This window comes from Ambystoma mexicanum, chromosome 13, assembly GCF_040938575.1.
Source record: "Ambystoma mexicanum isolate Mex_15411 chromosome 13, UKY_AmexF1_1, whole genome shotgun sequence".
In the NCBI taxonomy this organism is placed as follows: domain Eukaryota; kingdom Metazoa; phylum Chordata; class Amphibia; order Caudata; family Ambystomatidae; genus Ambystoma; species Ambystoma mexicanum.
The window spans coordinates 3,338,563-3,359,006 of record NC_090938.1 but is presented as its reverse complement, the minus strand read 5'-3'; the positions used below and the strand labels follow the sequence as shown (position 1 = coordinate 3,359,006).

Sequence of the window (20,444 nt, the reverse complement as noted above, 5' to 3'; positions counted from 1 at the left end):
TACAGGCACAGCTTCGACGTGGAGCCAGAGTGGATACAATTCCACAGCTCTACAGCCACCCCTACAGGCATAGCTTCCACGTGGAGCCACAGTGGATTTCCACAGCTCTGCACCCCTACAGGCACAGCTTCCACGTGGAGCCAGAGTGGATTCAGTTCCACAGCTCTGCACTCCTACAGGCACAGCTTCCACGTGGAGCCACAGTGGCGGGACACCCTGTGCGCAGGCGCGGTCGGCGGCCCTGGCGCGCAATCCACCCAGTCAGGAGCTTCATGAAATGTGCGCGCGTGACGTGACGAGGACTCAGGCGGAGGCTTGAACCGCACGCTCGTCCCCAGAACGAGGCTTGCCGCGCACGCTAGTCCCGCAAGGAGGCTTGACACGCAGAGACCGGCCCGGAAGCGTCTGGGGCTGATGTCACGAGAGAGGGAGGGCGGCCGCTGGGGAAGATGGAGCCCGGCGGAGGGCCGCTGATTGTCAACAACAAGCTGCGGGGGACCCTGGGGCCCGGGCCTGGCATAGGAGGACTGCTGCCCGGCAAGGGCCGCGAGCTGAACCGCACCCAGCGCAAGGACTCCGAGGTGAGAGGGAGGGGAGCCGCAGCCAGTCAGAGGAGCTGGGGAGGAGGGGGCTTACCAGGAGTGGGGCATGACGTCACGGCATTGCTGAGCGTGGGGGTGGTGCCAGGAGCGGGGCATGACGTCACGGCATTGCTGAGCGTGGGGGTGGTACCAGGAGTGGGGCATGACGTCACGGCATTGCTGAGCGTGGGGGTGGTGCCAGGAGCGGGGCATGACGTCACGGCATTGCTGAGCGTGGGGGTGGTACCAGGAGCGGGGCATGACGTCACGTCACGGCATTGCTGAGCGTGGGGGTGGTACTAGGAGTGGGGCATGACGTCACGGCATTGCTGAGCGTGGGGGTGGTACCAGGAGTGGGGCATGACGTCACGGCATTGCTGAGCGTGGGGGTGGTACTAGGAGCGGGGCATGACGTCACGACATTGCTGAGCGTGGGGGTGGTACCAGGAGCGGGGCATGACGTCACGTCACGGCATTGCTGAGCGTGGGGGTGGTACTAGGAGCGGGGCATGACGTCACGGCATTGCTGAGCGTGGGGGTGGTACCAGGAGTGGGGCATGACGTCACGGCATTGCTGAGCGTGGGGGTGGTACTAGGAGCGGGGCATGACGTCACGGCATTGCTGAGCGTGGGGGTGGTACCAGGAGTGGGGCATGACGTCACGGCATTGCTGAGCGTGGGGGTGGTACCAGGAGTGGGGCATGACGTCACGTCACGGCATTGCTGAGCGTGGGGGTGGTACCAGGAGTGGGGCATGACGTCACGGCATTGCTGAGCGTGGGGTGGTACTAGGAGCGGGGCATGACGTCACGGCATTGCTGAGCGTGGGGGTGGTACCAGGAGTGGGGCATGACGTCACGGCATTGCTGAGCGTGGGGGTGGTACTAGGAGCGGGGCATCACGTCACGGCATTGCTGAGCGTGGGGGTGGTACTAGGAGCGGGGCATGACGTCATGGCACAGGAATGGCAGGTGAGGGAGGACGGGGGTGGGTAGCAGACAGGAGCAGTGCCACTGACTGACGGGAGCAGTGCCACTGACTGACGGGAGCAGTGCCACTGACTGACGGGAGCAGTGCCGAGCAGTGCCACTGACTGACGGGAGCAGTGCCACTGACTGACGGGAGCAGTGCCACTGACTGACGGGAGCAGTGCCACTGACTGACGGGACCAGTGCCACTGACTGACGGGAGCGAGCACGAGCAGTGCCACTGACGGACAGGAGCAGTGCCACTGACGGACAGGAGCAGTGCCACTGACGGACAGGAGCAGTGCCACTGACGGACAGGAGCAGTGCCACTGACGGACAGGAGCAGTGCCACTGACTGACAGGAGCAGTGTCACTGACTGATAGGAGCAGTGCCACAGACTGACAGGAGTGTGCAGGAGCAGTGCCACTGACTGACGGGAGCAGTGCCACAGACTGACGGGAGCAGTGCCACAGACTGACGGGAGCAGTGCCACAGACTGACAGGAGTGTGCAGGAGCAGTGCCACTGACTGACGGGAGCAGTGCCACTGACTGACGGGAGCAGTGCCACTGACTGACGGGAGCAGTGCCACTGACTGACAGGCGTCGGCACGAACAGTGTCACTGACTGACAGGAGCAGTGCCACTGACTGACAGGAGCAGTGCCACTGACTGACAGGAGCAGTGCCACTGACTGACAGGAACGTGCAGGAGCAGTGACACTGACTGACAGGAGCAGTGCCACTGACTGACAGGAGCAGTGCCACTGACTGACAGGAGCAGTGCCACTGACTGACAGGCGTGAGCACGAGCAGTGCCACTGACTGACAGGAGCAGTGCCACAGACTGATCGGAGCAGTGCCACAGACTGATCGGAGCAGTGCCACAGACTGACAGGAGTGTGCAGGAGCAGTGCCACTGACGTGCAGGAGCAGTGCCACTGACGTGCAGGAGCAGTGCCACTGACGTGCAGGAGCAGTGCCACTGACGTGCAGGAGCAGTGCCACTGACGTGCAGGAGCAGTGCCACAGACTGACAGGAGCAGTGCCACTGACTGACAGGAGTGTGCAGGAGCAGTGCCACTGACTGACAGGAGCAGTGCCACTGACAGGAGTGTGCAGGAGCAGTGCCACTGACTGACAGGAGCAGTGCCACAGACTGATAGGAGCAGTGCCACTGACTGACAGGAGTGTGCAGGAGCAGTGCCACTGACTGACAGGAGTGTACAGGAGCAGTGCCACTGACTGACATGAGCAGTGCCACTGACTGACAGGAGTGTGCAGAAGCAGTGCCACTGACTGACAGGATCAGTGCCACTGACTGACAGGAGTGTGCAGGAGCAGTGCCACAGACTGACAGGAGTGTGCAGGAGCAGTGCCACTGACTGACAGGATCAGTGCCATTGACTGCCAGGAGTGTGCAGGAGCAGTGCCACAGACTGACAGGAGTGTGCAGGAGCAGTGCCACTGACGGACAGGAGCAGTGCCAGTGATTGACAGGAGCAGTGCCACTGACTGACAGGTGTGAGCACGAGCAGTGCCACTGACTGACAGGCGTGAGCACGAGCAGTGCCACTGACTGACAGGCGTGTGCAGGAGCCGAGCACGAGCAGTGCCACTGACTGACAGGCGTGTGCAGGAGCAGTGCCACAGACTGACAGGATCAGTGCCACAGACTGACAGACGTGAGCAGAAGCAGTGCCAATGACTGACAGGAGTGTGCAGGAGCAGTGCCACTGACTGGCAGGAGCAGTGCCACTGACTGACAGGAGTGTGCAGGAGCAGTGCCACTGACTGACAGGAGCAGTGCCACTGACTGACAGGCGTGTGCAGGAGCAGTGCCACAGACTGACAGGAGCAGTGCCACAGACTGACAGGAGCAGTGCCACAGACTGACAGGAGCAATGCCACTGACTGACAGGAGCATGCAGGAGCAGTGCCACAGGCGTGAGCACGAGCAGTGCCACTGACTGACAGGCGTGAGCACTAGCAGTGCCACTGACTGACAGGTGTGTGCAGGAGCCGAGCACGAGCAGTGCCACTGACTGACAGGCAGGAGCAGTGCCACTGACTGACAGGCGTGTGCACGAGCAGTGCCATAGACTGACAGGAGCAGTGCCATAGACTGACAGGAGCAGTGCCACAGACTGACAGGAGCAGAAGCAGTGCCACTGACTGACAGGCGTGTGCAGGAGCAGTGCCACTGACTGACAGGAGCAGTGCCACTGACTGACAGGAGTGTGCAGGAGCAATGCCACTGACTGACAGGAGCAATGCCACTGACTGACAGGAGCATGCAGGAGCAGTGCCATAGACTGACAGGAGCAGTGCCATAGACTGACAGGAGCAGTGCCACAGACTGACAGGAGCAGAAGCAGTGCCACTGACTGACAGGCGTGTGCAGGAGCAGTGCCACTGACTGACAGGAGCAGTGCCACTGACTGACAGGAGTGTGCAGGAGCAGTGCCACTGACTGACAGGAGCAGTGACACTGACTGACATGAGTGTGCAGGAGCAGTGCCACTGACTGACAGGAGCAGTGCCACATACTGACAGGCGTGTGCAGGAGCAGTGCCACTGACTGACAGCAGTGCCACTGACTGACAGGAGTGTGCAGGAGCAGTGCCACTGACTGACAGGAGCAGTGCCACTGACTGACGGGAGCAGTGCCACTGACTGACGGGAGCAGTGCCACTGACTGACGGGAGCAGTGCCACAGACTGACAGGAGTGTGCAGGAGCAGTGCCACTGACTGACGGGAGCAGTGCCACTGACTGACGGGAGCAGTGCCACTGACTGATGGGAGCAGTGCCACTGACTGACAGGCGTGAGCACGAACAGTGCCACTGACTGACAGGAGCAGTGCCACTGACTGACAGGAGAGTGCAGGAGCAGTGCCACAGACTGACAGGAGCAGTGCCACAGACTGACAGGAGCAGTGCCACAGACTGACAGGAGCGTGCAGGAGCAGTGCCACTGACTGACAGGAGCAGTGCCACTGACTGACAGGTGTGAGCACGAGCAGTGCCACTGACTGACAGGAGCAGTGCCACAGACTGATAGGAGCAGTGCCACAGACTGACAGGAGTGTGCAGGAGCAGTGCCACTGACTGACAGGAGCAGTGACACTGACTGACAGGAGTGTGCAGGAGCAGTGCCACTGACTGACAGGAGCAGTGCCACATACTGACAGGCGTGTGCAGGAGCAGTGCCACTGACTGACAGGAGCAGTGCCACAGACTGACAGGAGTGTGCAGGAGCAGTGCCACTGACTGACGGGAGTGTGCAGGAGCAGTGCCACTGACTGACGGGAGTGTGCAGGAGCAGTGCCACTGACTGACGGGAGTGTGCAGGAGCAGTGCCACTGACTGACGGGAGTGTGCAGGAGCAGTGCCACTGACTGACGGGAGTGTGCAGGAGCAGTGCCACTGACTGACGGGAGCAGTGCCACTGACTGACGGGAGCAGTGCCACTGACTGACGGGAGCAGTGCCACTGACTGACGGGAGCAGTGCCACAGACTGACAGGAGTGTGCAGGAGCAGTGCCACTGACTGACGGGAGCAGTGCCACTGACTGACGGGAGCAGTGCCACTGACTGACAGGCGTGAGCACGAACAGTGCCACTGACTGACAGGAGCAGTGCCACTGACTGACAGGAGAGTGCAGGAGCAGTGCCACAGACTGACAGGAGCAGTGCCACAGACTGACAGGAGCAGTGCCACAGACTGACAGGAGCGTGCAGGAGCAGTGCCACTGACTGACAGGAGCAGTGCCACTGACTGACAGGAGCAGTGCCACTGACTGACAGGCGTGAGCACGAGCAGTGCCACTGACTGACAGGAGCAGTGCCACAGACTGATAGGAGCAGTGCCACAGACTGACAGGAGTGTGCAGGAGCAGTGCCACTGACTGATAGGAGCAGTGCCACTGACTGACAGGAGTGTGCAGGAGCAGTGCCACAGACTGACAGGAACAGTGCCACTGACTGACAGGATCAGTGCCATTGACTGCCAGGAGTGTGCAGGAGCAGTGCCACAGACTGACAGGAGTGTGCAGGAGCAGTGCCACTGACTGGCAGGAGCAGTGCCACTGACTGACAGGAGCAGTGCCACTGACTGACAGGAGTGTGCAGGAGCAGTGCCACTGACTGACAGGAGCAGTGCCACTGACTGACAGGCGTGTGCAGGAGCAGTGCCACAGACTGACAGGAGCAGTGCCACAGACTGACAGGAGCAATGCCACTGACTGACAGGAGCATGCAGGAGCAGTGCCACAGGCGTGAGCACGAGCAGTGCCACTGACTGACAGGCGTGAGCACTAGCAGTGCCACTGACTGACAGGTGTGTGCAGGAGCCGAGCACGAGCAGTGCCACTGACTGACAGGCAGGAGCAGTGCCACTGACTGACAGGCGTGTGCACGAGCAGTGCCACTGACTGACAGGAGCAATGCCACTGACTGACAGGAGCAATGCCACTGACTGACAGGAGCATGCAGGAGCAGTGCCATAGACTGACAGGAGCAGTGCCACAGACTGACAGGAGCAGAAGCAGTGCCACTGACTGACAGGCGTGTGCAGGAGCAGTGCCACTGACTGACAGGAGCAGTGCCACTGACTGACAGGAGTGTGCAGGAGCAGTGCCACTGACTGACAGGAGCAGTGACACTGACTGACATGAGTGTGCAGGAGCAGTGCCACTGACTGACAGGAGCAGTGCCACATACTGACAGGCGTGTGCAGGAGCAGTGCCACTGACTGACAGCAGTGCCACTGACTGACAGGAGTGTGCAGGAGCAGTGCCACTGACTGACGGGAGCAGTGCCACTGACTGACGGGAGCAGTGCCACTGACTGACGGGAGCAGTGCCACTGACTGACGGGAGCAGTGCCACAGACTGACAGGAGTGTGCAGGAGCAGTGCCACTGACTGACGGGAGCAGTGCCACTGACTGACGGGAGCAGTGCCACTGACTGACGGGAGCAGTGCCACTGACTGACAGGCGTGAGCACGAACAGTGCCACTGACTGACAGGAGCAGTGCCACTGACTGACAGGAGCAGTGTCACAGACTGACAGGAGCAGTGCCACAGACTGACAGGAGCGTGCAGGAGCAGTGCCACTGACTGACAGGAGCAGTGCCACTGACTGACAGGCGTGAGCACGAGCAGTGCCACTGACTGACAGGAGCAGTGCCACAGACTGACAGGAGTGTGCAGGAGCAGTGCCACTGACTGACAGGAGCAGTGACACTGACTGACAGGAGTGTGCAGGAGCAGTGCCACTGACTGACAGGAGCAGTGCCACATACTGACAGGCGTGTGCAGGAGCAGTGCCACTGACTGACAGGAGCAGTGCCACAGACTGACAGGAGTGTGCAGGAGCAGTGCCACTGACTGACGGGAGTGTGCAGGAGCAGTGCCACTGACTGACGGGAGTGTGCAGGAGCAGTGCCACTGACTGACGGGAGTGTGCAGGAGCAGTGCCACTGACTGACGGGAGTGTGCAGGAGCAGTGCCACTGACTGACGGGAGCAGTGCCACTGACTGACGGGAGCAGTGCCACTGACTGACGGGAGCAGTGCCACTGACTGACGGGAGCAGTGCCACTGACTGACGGGAGCAGTGCCACAGACTGACAGGAGTGTGCAGGAGCAGTGCCACTGACTGACGGGAGCAGTGCCACTGACTGACGGGAGCAGTGCCACTGACTGACAGGCGTGAGCACGAACAGTGCCACTGACTGACAGGAGCAGTGCCACTGACTGACAGGAGAGTGCAGGAGCAGTGCCACAGACTGACAGGAGCAGTGCCACAGACTGACAGGAGCGTGCAGGAGCAGTGCCACTGACTGACAGGAGCAGTGCCACTGACTGACAGGAGCAGTACCACTGACTGACAGGAGCAGTGCCACTGACTGACAGGCGTGAGCACGAGCAGTGCCACTGACTGACAGGAGCAGTGCCACAGACTGATAGGAGCAGTGCCACAGACTGACAGGAGTGTGCAGGAGCAGTGCCACTGACTGATAGGAGCAGTGCCACTGACTGACAGGAGTGTGCAGGAGCAGTGCCACTGACTGATAGGAGCAGTGCCACTGACTGACAGGAGTGTGCAGGAGCAGTGCCACTGACTGACAGGAGCAGTGCCACTGACTGACAGGAGTGTGCAGGAGCAGTGCCACAGACTGACAGGAACAGTGCCACTGACTGACAGGAGCAGTGCCACTGACTGACAGGAGTGTGCAGGAGCAGTGCCACTGACTGACAGGAGCAGTGCCACTGACTGACAGGATCAGTGCCACTGACTGGAGTGTGCAGGAGCAGTGCCACTGACTGGAGTGTGCAGGAGCAGTGCCACTGACTGACAGGAGCAGTGCCACTGACTGACAGGAGCAGTGCCACTGACTGACAGGAGCAGTGCCACAGACTGACAGGAGCAGTGCCACTGACTGACAGGAGTGTGCAGGAGCAGTGCCACTGACTGACAGGAGCAGTGCCACTGACTGACAGGAGTGTACAGGAGCAGTGCCACTGACTGACATGAGCAGTGCCACTGACTGACAGGAGTGTGCAGGAGCAGTGCCACAGACTGACAGGAGCAGTGCCACAGACTGACAGGTGTGAGCAGAAGCAGTGCCACTGACTGACAGGATCAGTGCCACTGACTGACAGGAGTGTGCAGGAGCAGTGCCACAGACTGACAGGAGTGTGCAGGAGCAGTGCCACTGACTGACAGGATCAGTGCCATTGACTGCCAGGAGTGTGCAGGAGCAGTGCCACAGACTGACAGGAGTGTGCCGGAGCAGTGCCACTGACGGACAGGAGCAGTGCCAGTGATTGACAGGAGCAGTGCCACTGACTGACAGGTGTGAGCACGAGCAGTGCCACTGACTGACAGGCGTGAGCACGAGCAGTGTCACTGACTGACGGGCGTGTGCAGGAGCCGAGCACGAGCAGTGCCACTGACTGACAGGCGTGTGCAGGAGCAGTGCCACAGACTGACAGGATCAGTGCCACAGACTGACAGACGTGAGCAGAAGCAGTGCCAATGACTGACAGGAGTGTGCAGGAGCAGTGCCACTGACTGGCAGGAGCAGTGCCACTGACTGACAGGAGCAGTGCCACTGACTGACAGGCGTGTGCAGGAGCAGTGCCACAGACTGACAGGAGCAGTGCCACAGACGGACAGGAGCAGTGCCACAGACGGACAGGAGCAATGCCACTGACTGACAGGAGCATGCAGGAGCAGTGCCACAGGCGTCAGCACGAGCAGTGCCACTGACTGACAGGCGTGAGCACTAGCAGTGCCACTGACTGACAGGTGTGTGCAGGAGCCGAGCACGAGCAGTGCCACTGACTGACAGGCAGGAGCAGTGCCACTGACTGACAGGCGTGTGCACGAGCAGTGCCACTGACTGACAGGAGCAATGCCACTGACTGACAGGAGCAATGCCACTGACTGACAGGAGCATGCAGGAGCAGTGCCATAGACTGACAGGAGCAGTGCCATAGACTGACAGGAGCAGTGCCACAGACTGACAGGAGCAGAAGCAGTGCCACTGACTGACAGGCGTGTGCAGGAGCAGTGCCACTGACTGACAGGAGCAGTGCCACATACTGACAGGCGTGTGCAGGAGCAGTGCCACTGACTGAGAGCAGTGCCACTGACTGACAGGAGTGTGCAGGAGCAGTGCCACTGACTGACGGGAGCAGTGCCACTGACTGACGGGAGCAGTGCCACAGACTGACAGGAGTGTGCAGGAGCAGTGCCACTGACTGACGGGAGCAGTGCCACTGACTGACGGGAGCAGTGCCACTGACTGACGGGAGCAGTGCCACTGACTGACGGGAGCAGTGCCACTGACTGACGGGAGCAGTGCCACTGACTGACAGGCATGAGCACGAACAGTGCCACTGACTGACAGGAGCAGTGCCACTGACTGACAGGAGCGTGCAGGAGCAGTGCCACTGACTGACAGGAGCAGTGCCACTGACTGACAGGAGCAGTGCCACTGACTGACAGGCGTGAGCACGAGCAGTGCCACAGACTGACAGGAGCAGTGCCACAGACTGATAGGAGCAGTGCCACAGACTGACAGGAGTGTGCAGGAGCAGTGCCACTGACTGACAGGAGCAGTGACACTGACTGACAGGCGTGTGCAGGAGCAGTGCCACTGACTGACAGGAGCAGTGCCACAGACTGACAGGAGTGTGCAGGAGCAGTGCCACTGACTGACGGGAGTGTGCAGGAGCAGTGCCACTGACTGACGGGAGCAGTGCCACTGACTGACGGGAGCAGTGCCACTGACTGACGGGAGCAGTGCCACTGACTGATGGGAGCAGTGCCACTGACTGATGGGAGCAGTGCCACTGACTGATGGGAGCAGTGCCACTGACTGACGGGAGCAGTGCCACAGACTGACGGGAGCAGTGCCACAGACTGACAGGAGTGTGCAGGAGCAGTGCCACAGACTGACGGGAGCAGTGCCACTGACTGACGGGAGCAGTGCCACTGACTGACGGGAGCAGTGCCACTGACTGACGGGAGCAGTGCCACTGACTGACAGGAGAGTGCAGGAGCAGTGCCACAGACTGACAGGAGCAGTGCCACAGACTGACAGGAGCGTGCAGGAGCAGTGCCACTGACTGACAGGAGCAGTGCCACTGACTGACAGGAGCAGTGCCACTGACTGACAGGCGTGAGCACGAGCAGTGCCACTGACTGACAGGAGCAGTGCCACAGACTGATAGGAGCAGTGCCACAGACTGACAGGAGTGTGCAGGAGCAGTGCCACTGACTGATAGGAGCAGTGCCACTGACTGACAGGAGTGTGCAGGAGCAGTGCCACTGACTGATAGGAGCAGTGCCACTGACTGACAGGAGTGTGCAGGAGCAGTGCCACTGACTGACAGGAGCAGTGCCACTGACTGACAGGAGTGTGCAGGAGCAGTGCCACAGACTCACAGGAACAGTGCCACTGACTGACAGGAGCAGTGCCACTGACTGACAGGAGTGTGCAGGAGCAGTGCCACTGACTGACAGGAGCAGTGCCACTGACTGACAGGAGCAGTGCCACTGACTGACAGGAGTGTGCAGGAGCAGTGCCACTGACTGACAGGAGCAGTGCCACTGACAGGAGTGTGCAGGAGCAGTGCCACTGACAGGAGTGTGCAGGAGCAGTGCCACTGACTGACAGGAGCAGTGCCACTGACTGACAGGAGCAGTGCCACAGACTGACAGGAGCAGTGCCACTGACTGACAGGAGTGTGCAGGAGCAGTGCCACTGACTGACAGGAGCAGTGCCACTGACTGACAGGAGTGTACAGGAGCAGTGCCACTGACTGACAGGAGTGTGCAGGAGCAGTGCCACAGACTGACAGGAGCAGTGCCACAGACTGACGGGTGTGAGCAGAAGCAGTGCCACTGACTAACAGGATCAGTGCCACTGACTGACAGGAGTGTGCAGGAGCAGTGCCACAGACTGACAGGAGTGTGCAGGAGCAGTGCCACTGACTGACAGGATCAGTGCCATTGACTGCCAGGAGTGTGCAGGAGCAGTGCCACAGACTGACAGGAGTGTGCAGGAGCAGTGCCACTGACTGGCAGGAGCAGTGCCACTGACTGACAGGAGCAGTGCCACTGACTGACAGGCGTGAGCACGAGCAGTGCCACTGACTGACAGGAGTGTGCAGGAGCAGTGCCACTGACGGACAGGAGCAGTGCCACTGACTGACAGGAGTGCAGGAGCAGTGCCACAGACTGACAGGAGCAGTGCCACAGACTGACAGGAGCAGTGCCACAGACTGACAGGAGCAGTGCCACAGACTGATAGGAGCAGTGCCACAGACTGACAGGAGTGTGCAGGAGCAGTGCCACTGACTGGCAGGAGCAGTGCCACAGACTGATAGGAGCAGTGCCACAGACTGACAGGAGTGTGCAGGAGCAGTGCCACTGACTGATAGGAGCAGTGCCACTGACTGACAGGAGCAGTGCCAGTGATTGACAGGAGCAGTGCCACTGACTGACAGGTGTGAGCACGAGCAGTGCCACTGACTGACAGGCGTGAGCACGAGCAGTGCCACTGACTGACAGGCGTGAGCACGAGCAGTGCCACTGACTGACAGGAGCAGTGCCACAGACTGACAGGAGCAGTGCCACTGACTGACAGGAACAGTGCCACTGACTGACAGGCGTGAGCAGAAGCAGTGCCAATGACTGACAGGAGTGTGCAGGAGCAGTGCCACTGACTGGCAGGAGCAGTGCCACTGACTGACAGGAGCAGTGCCACTGACTGACAGGCGTGAGCACGAGCAGTGCCACTGACTGACAGGAGTGTGCAGGAGCAGTGCCACAGGCGTGAGCACGAGCAGTGCCACTGACTGACAGGCGTGAGCACTAGCAGCGCCAATGACTGACAGGTGTGTGCAGGAGCCGAGCACGAGCAGTGCCACTGACTGACAGGCAGGAGCAGTGCCACTGACTGACAGGCGTGTGCACGAGCAGTGCCACTGACTGACAGGAGCAATGCCACTGACTGACAGGAGCATGCAGGAGCAGTGCCATAGACTGACAGGAGCAGTGCCATAGACTGACAGGAGCAGTGCCACAGACTGACAGGAGCAGAAGCAGTGCCACAGACTGACAGCCGTGTGCAGGAGCAGTGCCACTGACTGACAGGAGCAGTGCCACTGACTGACAGGAGTGTGCAGGAGCAGTGCCACTGACTGACAGGAGCAGTGACACTGACTGACAGGAGTGTGCAGGAGCAGTGCCACTGACTGACAGGAGCAGTGCCACATACTGACAGGCGTGTGCAGGAGCAGTGCCACTGACTGACAGGAGCAGTGCCACTGACTGACAGGAGTGTGCAGGAGCAGTGCCACAGACTGACAGGAGTGTGCAGGAGCAGTGCCACTGACTGACAGGATCAGTGCCATTGACTGTCAGGAGTGTGCAGGAGCAGTGCCACTGACGGACAGGAGCAGTGCCACTGACGGACAGGAGCAGTGCCACTGACTGACAGGAGCAGTGCCACTGACTGACAGGGGCAGTGCCACTGACTGACAGGAGCAGTGCCACTGACGGGAGCAGTGCCAGTGATTGACGGGAGCAGTGCCACTGACTGACAGGTGTGAGCACGAGCAGTGCCACTGACTGACAGGCGTGAGCACGAGCAGTGCCACTGACTGACAGGCGTGAGCAGGAGCCAAGCACGAGCAGTGCCACTGACTGACAGGCGTGTGCAGGAGCAGTGCCACAGACTGACAGGAGCAGTGCCACAGACTGACAGGAGCAGTGCCACAGACTGACAGGAGCAGTGCCACAGACTGACAGACGTGAGCAGAAGCAGTGCCAATGACTGACAGGAGTGTGCAGGAGCAGTGCCACTGACTGGCAGGAGCAGTGCCACTGACTGGCAGGAGCAGTGCCACTGACTGACAGGAGCAGTGCCACTGACTGACAGGAGCAGTGCCACTGACTGACAGGCGTGAGCACGAGCAGTGCCACTGACTGACAGGAGTGTGCAGGAGCAGTGCCACAGGCGTGAGCACGAGCAGTGCCACTGACTGACAGGCGTGAGCACTAGCAGTGCCACTGACTGACAGGTGTGTGCAGGAGCCGAGCACGAGCAGTGCCACTGACTGACAGGCAGGAGCAGTGCCACTGACTGACAGGCGTGTGCACGAGCAGTGCCACTGACTGACAGGAGCAATGCCACTGACTGACAGGAGCAATGCCACAGACTGACAGGAGCAGAAGCAGTGCCACAGACTGACAGGCGTGTGCAGGAGCAGTGCCACTGACTGACAGGAGCAGTGCCACTGACTGACAGGAGTGTGCAGGAGCAGTGCCACTGACTGACAGGAGCAGTGACACTGACTGACAGGAGTGTGCAGGAGCAGTGCCACATACTGACAGGCGTGTGCAGGAGCAGTGCCACTGACTGACAGGAGCAGTGCCACTGACTGACAGGAGTGTGCAGGAGCAGTGCCACTGACTGACAGGAGCAGTGCCACTGACTGACAGGTGTGAGCAGAAGCAGTGCCACTGACTGACAGGAGCAGTGCCACTGACTGACAGGAGCAGTGCCACAGACTGACAGGCGTGAGCAGAAGCAGTGCCACTGACTGACAAGAGCAGTGCCACAGACTGACAGGTGTGAGCAGAAGCAGTGCCAATGACTGACAAGCAGTGCCACTGACTGACAGGCGTGAGCAGAAGCAGTGCCAATGACACTGACAGGAGTGTGGAGGAGCAGTGCCACAGACTGACAGGTGTGAGCAGAAGCAGTGCCAATGACTGACAAGCAGTGCCACTGACTGAAGCAGTGCCAATGACTGACAGGAGTGTGCAGGAGCAGTGCCACTGACTGACAGGAGCAGTGCCACAGACTGACAGGTGTGAGCAGAAGCAGTGCCACCGTGTGAGCAGAAGCAGTGCCACTGACTGACAGGAGCAGTGCCACATACTGACAGGTGTGAGCAGAAGCAGTGCCAATGACTGACAAGCAGTGCCACTGACTGAAGCAGTGCCACTGACTGACAGGTGTGAGCAGAAGCAGTGCCAATGACTGACAGGAGTGTACAGAAGCAGTGCCACTGACTGACAGGTGTGAGCAGAAGCAGTGCCAATGACTGACAGGAGTGTGCAGGAGCAGTGCCACAGACTGACAGGAGCAGTGCCACTGACAGGAGCAGTGCCACTGACAGGAGCAGTGCCACTGACCGACAAGCAGTGCCACTCACAGGAGCAGTGCCACAGACTGACATAAGCAGTGCCACAGACTGACAGGTGTGAGCAGAAGCAGGGCCAATGACTGACAAGCAGTGCCACTGACTGACAGGTGTGAGCAGAAGCAGTGCCAATGACTGACAGGAGTGTGCAGGAGCAGTGCCACTGACTGACAGGAGCAGTGACACAGACTGATAGGTGTGATCAGAAGCAGTGCCACTGACTGACAGGAGCAGTGCCACTGACTGACAAGAGCAGTGCCACTGACTGACAGGAGCAGTGCCACTGACTGACAGGAGCAGTGCCACTGACTGACAGGAGCAGTGCCACTGACTGACGGGTGTGAGCAGAAGCAGTGCCAATGACTGACAGGAGTGTGCAGGAGCAGTGCCACAGACTGACAGGTGTGAGCAGAAGCAGGGCCAATGACTGACAAGCAGTGCCACTGACTGACAGGTGTGAGCAGAAGCAGTGCCACTGACTGACGGGAGCAGTGCCACAGACTGACGGGTGCGATCAGAAGCAGTGCCACTGACTGACAGGAGCAGTGCCACTGACTGACAAGCAGTGCCACTGACAGGAGCAGTGCCACTGACCGACAAGCAGTGCCACTCACAGGAGCAGTGCCACAGGCTGACATAAGCAGTGCAACAGATTGACAGGTGTGAGCAGAAGTGGCACATACGGACAGGTGTGAGCAGAAGCAGTGGCACATACGGACAGGTGTGAGCAGAAGCAGTGGCACATACGGACAGGTGTGAGCAGAAGCAGTGGCACATACGGACAGGTGTGAGCAGAAGCAGTGGCACATACGGACAGGTGTGAGCAGAAGCAGTGGCACATACGGACAGGTGTGAGCAGAAGCAGTGGCACATACGGACAGGTGTGAGCAGAAGCAGTGGCACATACGGACAGGTGTGAGCAGAAGCAGTGGCACATACGGACATGTGTGAGCAGAAGCAGTGGCACATACGGACATGTGTGAGCAGAAGCAGTGGCACATACGGACAGGTGTGAGCAGAAGCAGTGGCACATACGGACAGGTGTGAGCAGAAGCAGTGGCACAGACTGTCCAGTGTGAGCAGAAGCATTGGCACAGACTGACCAGTGTGAGCAGAAGCAGTGCCACTGACAGGTGTGAGCAGAAGCAGTGCCACAGACTGACAGGAGCAGTGCCACAGACTGACCAGTGTGAGCAGAAGCAGTGCCACAGACTGACCAGTGTGAGCAGAAGCAGTGCCACAGACTGACCAGTGTGAGCAGAAGCAGTGCCACAGACTGACCAGTGTGAGCAGAAGCAGTGCCACAGACTGACAGGTGTGAGCGGAAGCAGTGCCACAGACTGACAGGTGTGAGCAGAAGCAGTGCCACTGACTGACAGGAGCAGTGCCACAGACTGACAGGTGTGAGCAGAAGCAGTGCCACAGACTGACAGGTGTGAGCAGAAGCAGTGCCACAGACTGACAGGTGTGAGCAGAAGCAGTTCCACTGACTGACAGAAGCAGTGCCACAGATTGACAGGTGTGAGCAGAAGCAGTGCCACAGACTGACAGGAGCAGTGCCACAGACTGACAGGAGCAGTGCCACAGACTGACAGGTGTGAGCAGAAGCAGTGCCACTGTGTGAGCAGAAGCAGTGGCACATACTGACGGGTGTGATCATAAGCAGTGCCACTGACTAGGACAGCAGTGCCACCGACTGACAGGTGTGAGTAGAAGCAGTGCCACCGACTGACAGGTGTGAGCAGAAGCAGTTCTGCCACTGACTTGACAGGTGTGAACAGAAGCCGTGCCACTGACTGGGAGAGTAGTGCCACATACTGACAGGTGAGAGCAGAAACAGCGCTGCCAGGGTAAGGCGTGCAGTGCCACTGACAGGAGTGAGTATAAGCAGTGCCACAGACTGCCAGGTGTGATCAGGAGCAGTGCCACGTACTAATGAGCAGTGCCACTGACTGGGAGACCAGTGCCACATACTGACAAGTGTGATCAGAAGCAGTGCCACATATTGACAGGTGTGATCAGAAGCATTGCTACTGACTGGGAGAGCATTGACGCATACTGACGGGAGTGAGCAGAAGCAGTGCCACTGACTGACAGAAGCAGTGCCACATACTGACAGGTGTGAGTAGAAGCAGTGCCACATACTGACAGAAGCAGTGCTACTAACTGGGAGGGCATTGCCACTTAACTGACGATATGAGCAGATGCAGTGCCACATGCTGACAGGTGTGCAGAAGAATTGCCACATACTGACAGAAGCAGTGCTACTAACTGGGAGAGCATTGCCACATACTGACGGTGTGTGCAGAAGCAGTGCCACATACTGACAGAAGCAGTGCTACTAACTGGGAGAGCATTGCCACATACTGACGGTGTGAGCAGAAGCAGTGCCACATACTGACAGAAGCAGTGCTACTAACTGGGAGAGCATTGCCACATACTGACGGTGTGAGCAGAAGCAGTGCCACATACTGACAGAAGCAGTGCCACACGCTGACAGGTGTGTGCAGAAGCAGTGTCACATGCTGAAAGAAGCAGTGCCACATACTGACAAGCAGTGCTACATTCTGTCGGAAGCAGTGCCGCTGACTGGGAGAGTGGTGTCACATATTGACAGGTGTGAACAGAAGCTGTGCCGCTGACTGGGAGAGCAGTGCCACATACTGACAGGTGAGAGCAGAAACAGCGCCACTGCCAGGGTAAGGAGGAGTGCGATGCCACTGACGGGTGAGAGCAGAAGCAGTGCCACGGGGTGGGGGAATGCAGTGCCACTGACGGCAAAGAGCAGAAGCAGTGACACTGACATGACAAGGGGGAGATCTGTACCACATACTGGCTGGTGAGAGCAGCAGTAGTGCTACTTGCAGGGTAAGAGCAGTGCAACATGCTGACAAAAGTGAGAGGAGAAGCAGTGACGCATACAGGGTAAGGGGAAAAGCAGTCCCACATGCAGACAGGTAAAAGCAGAAGCAGTGCCACTGACGGGATGCGCGGACAGCAGGACAATATATATCTATTTTGTATTATTTTATTGAGCATTTATTAGGCGCCTATACAACAGAATTGTGTTTCAAAGCGCCACAAGGCTAAATGGGAAGGGAGCAGGGGAAATAATAACCATGGCAGAAACCAGTAAATATACAGTTGTGGTTCTACTAAACATTGTGGCATTCAGACGTGATGGAGGTGGGGGCAGAGGAGTACACAAGTGCTGGTGGAGGGCCTGGTAGGGAAGTGCTGAGGGGTGCCAGGAAGGAAATCTCAGGCTAAGTGCTGATAGGATAGTTTCTTTATATAGCGCCTATACACAATGTGTTTCAAAGCGCTCCAAGGCAAGGAAGGGAACAAGGGAAAATACAACGACCTTCTTACAGGCCATGAACAGTAAAGATGTGAAATTAACCATCGTTCTCGGCCTTACGACATTTCAGATAGTGCAAGTGCTAAGACATAGATAAGGGAGGGGGAGAGTGGGAAGGAAATGGAAACAGACAGGCGACTACCGTACTAGGCCTGACAACGTTTCTGGTAGAGCCGGAGGAAAACAAAAGGTGAGGGAGAGGGGTGCAGAAAGTGAGGGGAGGAACAAAACAAACGACTATCGTACTAGGCCTGATGACATTTCAGATAGTGTTGGCAGGGTTAGGGGGAATAAACAAGTAAGGGGAGAAGGGAGGAGACAGACAAGGTTATCATAGTAGGTCGAGGGACAATTCTGATAGAGTAAGCGCATAGAAGAAAGTAAGGGGAGGAGATGGGAAAAGGGAGAGGGGAGGGGAGGAGAGAACAGAGAGCAAGCAGTCAAAAAGAGCGGAGAAGCAAGAGAGGAGAGCGAATACAATTGCAGAAGTCAATAGTAACACATAATGTTGCAAGCCAGGATACAAGATGACGATGGAACAGAATGATTCGGGGCCACAATGAGTACAAGATGCAAAGGAAGTCCAGCATGAGAGTTGAGAAAGGGTGACTCATCGTGAATCGAAGTCCATAAAAGTAAAATCCAGCATTAGCCACAACACGGTGATGGTGAAACCAGAATGTATCAGGACAGACTCCTGTGTGCAGGAAGGACTGCTGGGCACAAGGGAACAGCAAGGGGGGACTAGAGAGTGTGGGATGGCCTGAGGGGACAGAGGGTGTTAACACATGTTGGTGCATGCTTACCTGCTGTCATAGCAGGTGGGTCAGACCCTGGATCCTCCTGGTCCGAACAGTGCTGAGCCGCCAGGCCAGGGCAGTGCAGTGGGGGGGGGGGGGGTTCTCATATTGACTGGGAAGAAGAGCATGGAATCATGTGAGACTCAGGAGGATCAGGCCACCGGTCACAGCAGCAGTGGGGTGATTAACAGGGAAGGGAAAGCAGTAGAGAAAGGCAGAATTTTGAGCAGTTTTCAGAACTTCAGGAGGTCCGGCTCAAGTCTGAGAGGGGCAGGTAGGCTGTTCCAAAGGGATACACCAGCTGAGGAGAGACTTGCCCCCCCACTCTCTGTTTGGAGAAGCCTTTGACTGTCAAGAGAGTTAGGATTAGAGGAGCGTAGGGCTCTAGCAGGGAAGTATTTAGGGAGGTAAAGTTGGCAATAGCATAGTCCCAGGCCCCAGAAGGCCTTGTGGGTGATGCAGAGGGTCTTGAATTTGATCCTTGCACCCACTTGGAGCCAATGGAGAGATTTTAGGCCTGGAGAGATACGATCCCTGGGCTTGAGGCCAAGGATAAGTCTTGCAGCCCTATTCTGGAGTAGTTGGAGGGGGCTTAGAGAGGAAAGAGGACGATTGAGAAAGAGGCTGTTGCTGTAGTCCAACCTGGAGAGGACCAGAGCTCTGGAGACATTGAGCTTCTGTGGAAGGTGAGGAAAGGAAGAATGCCTGTGAGCAGGAGCTGGAAGTGGGACTTCTTTGTTAGTTCCCTGATGTGAGGGGTGAAGGAGAGAGCGAAATCGAAGAGGACCCCGCGGTTTTTGTCCTCACAGGATGGTGAAGGCCCAAAGAGGGCGGCCAGGGGGTCAGAGAAAAAGAGGGGGTAGGTGTCCCAATGAGAAGGATCTCAGTCTTACTGGCGTTAAGACAAAGATTGTTGGATGCACACCATGCTTGAATGGTGGACGGACAGATTGGGATGAGAGGAGGAAGAGGAGGTAGTAGAAGGAAGTTTTAAGGAAAGCTGTGAGTCATCAGCATAACACTGAAAATGAGGAGATAAGGAGGAAATCGGGTGAGCAAGAGGAGCGAGATAGATATTTAAGAGCCATGGCGATAGGATAGAGCCTTGGGGATGCCACAGGTAGAGAGTCTGGTGGTGGATGAGAAAGGGCCCAACTGCAGCTGGGAGGGGGGCAGTTAGTGAGGAAAGAGGTTAGCCAATCCAGTGCCTGGTCAGTGATGCCGAGGGTGTCAGAGTCGTTTGATGAGGATGTATTTATTCGATTTATTGTGCATTTGTAACGTGCTTATACATCAAGTAAATTGTTTCAAAGCGCCCACATGGCCACATGAGGGGACAAGGAAAAGAGCAAATACAACGATGAAAGATCGAGGCGGACCTACTAGGCCTTGTGAGCGTTCAGAACATGCAAGTGCAGAGAGAAGGGATGAGTGAGTGGGGGGTGAGTGCTAGTATAGCAAAGGACGTGTTAGGGAGTGGGCAGCTGTAAATGCCTAGATGGAGTGGTCAGCTGCCAATAGATGGGTAAGTGCAGGCCTGTGGTGGCATAGGCCAGTGGGTGCCAAGGCAAAGCACTGGGATGGGTGGAGGCTGTTGGTGATTGGGTGTGGGAGGCCTGGGCCCAGGAAGACACATAAGGGCCCTTGTCACCAATCTCAGCAACTGTGGGATTTAACAGAGGAGGCAGGGAAGGAGGAGGCTGGCAGGTGAGAGCACAAGTAATGCCGTTGACAGGTAGAGTGGTGCCACATACTGACACAAGGAAGAGCAGATGCAGTCACACTGACAGGGTGAGGCAGAGAGCAATGCCAGATACTAATACAGGTGAGAGCAGAAGCTGTACTGCTGACAGCTGGAGGGGGAGAGCAGTGTCACATACTGACAGGTGAGAGTAGACTTAGTGCCACCGACTGGGTGAGCGGGAGAGCTGTGCTAGTGACTGAGAAATGGGAAGGACAGACTCTGAACTGGTCAGAGCAGAAGCAGTGCCATAGACTCGATCA

At 58.0% G+C, this 20,444-nt stretch overlaps 1 protein-coding gene across 2 annotated transcripts in view; it reads left to right on the top strand.

Moving 5' to 3' along the window:
• The first annotated feature begins 312 nt into the window (after positions 1–312).
• STRIP1 (striatin interacting protein 1) overlaps positions 313–20,444 on the top strand; it is a 306,491-nt gene continuing 286,359 nt past the window's right edge. The window contains exon 1 of one of the 2 annotated variants that reach the window (XM_069632974.1): positions 313–581. In XM_069632974.1, coding sequence (XP_069489075.1) covers positions 450–581 — 132 coding nt within the window. In that variant the 5' untranslated portion in view covers positions 313–449. The remainder of the gene's footprint in view (positions 582–20,444) is intronic. The other variant, XM_069632973.1, reaches the window with a different exon arrangement.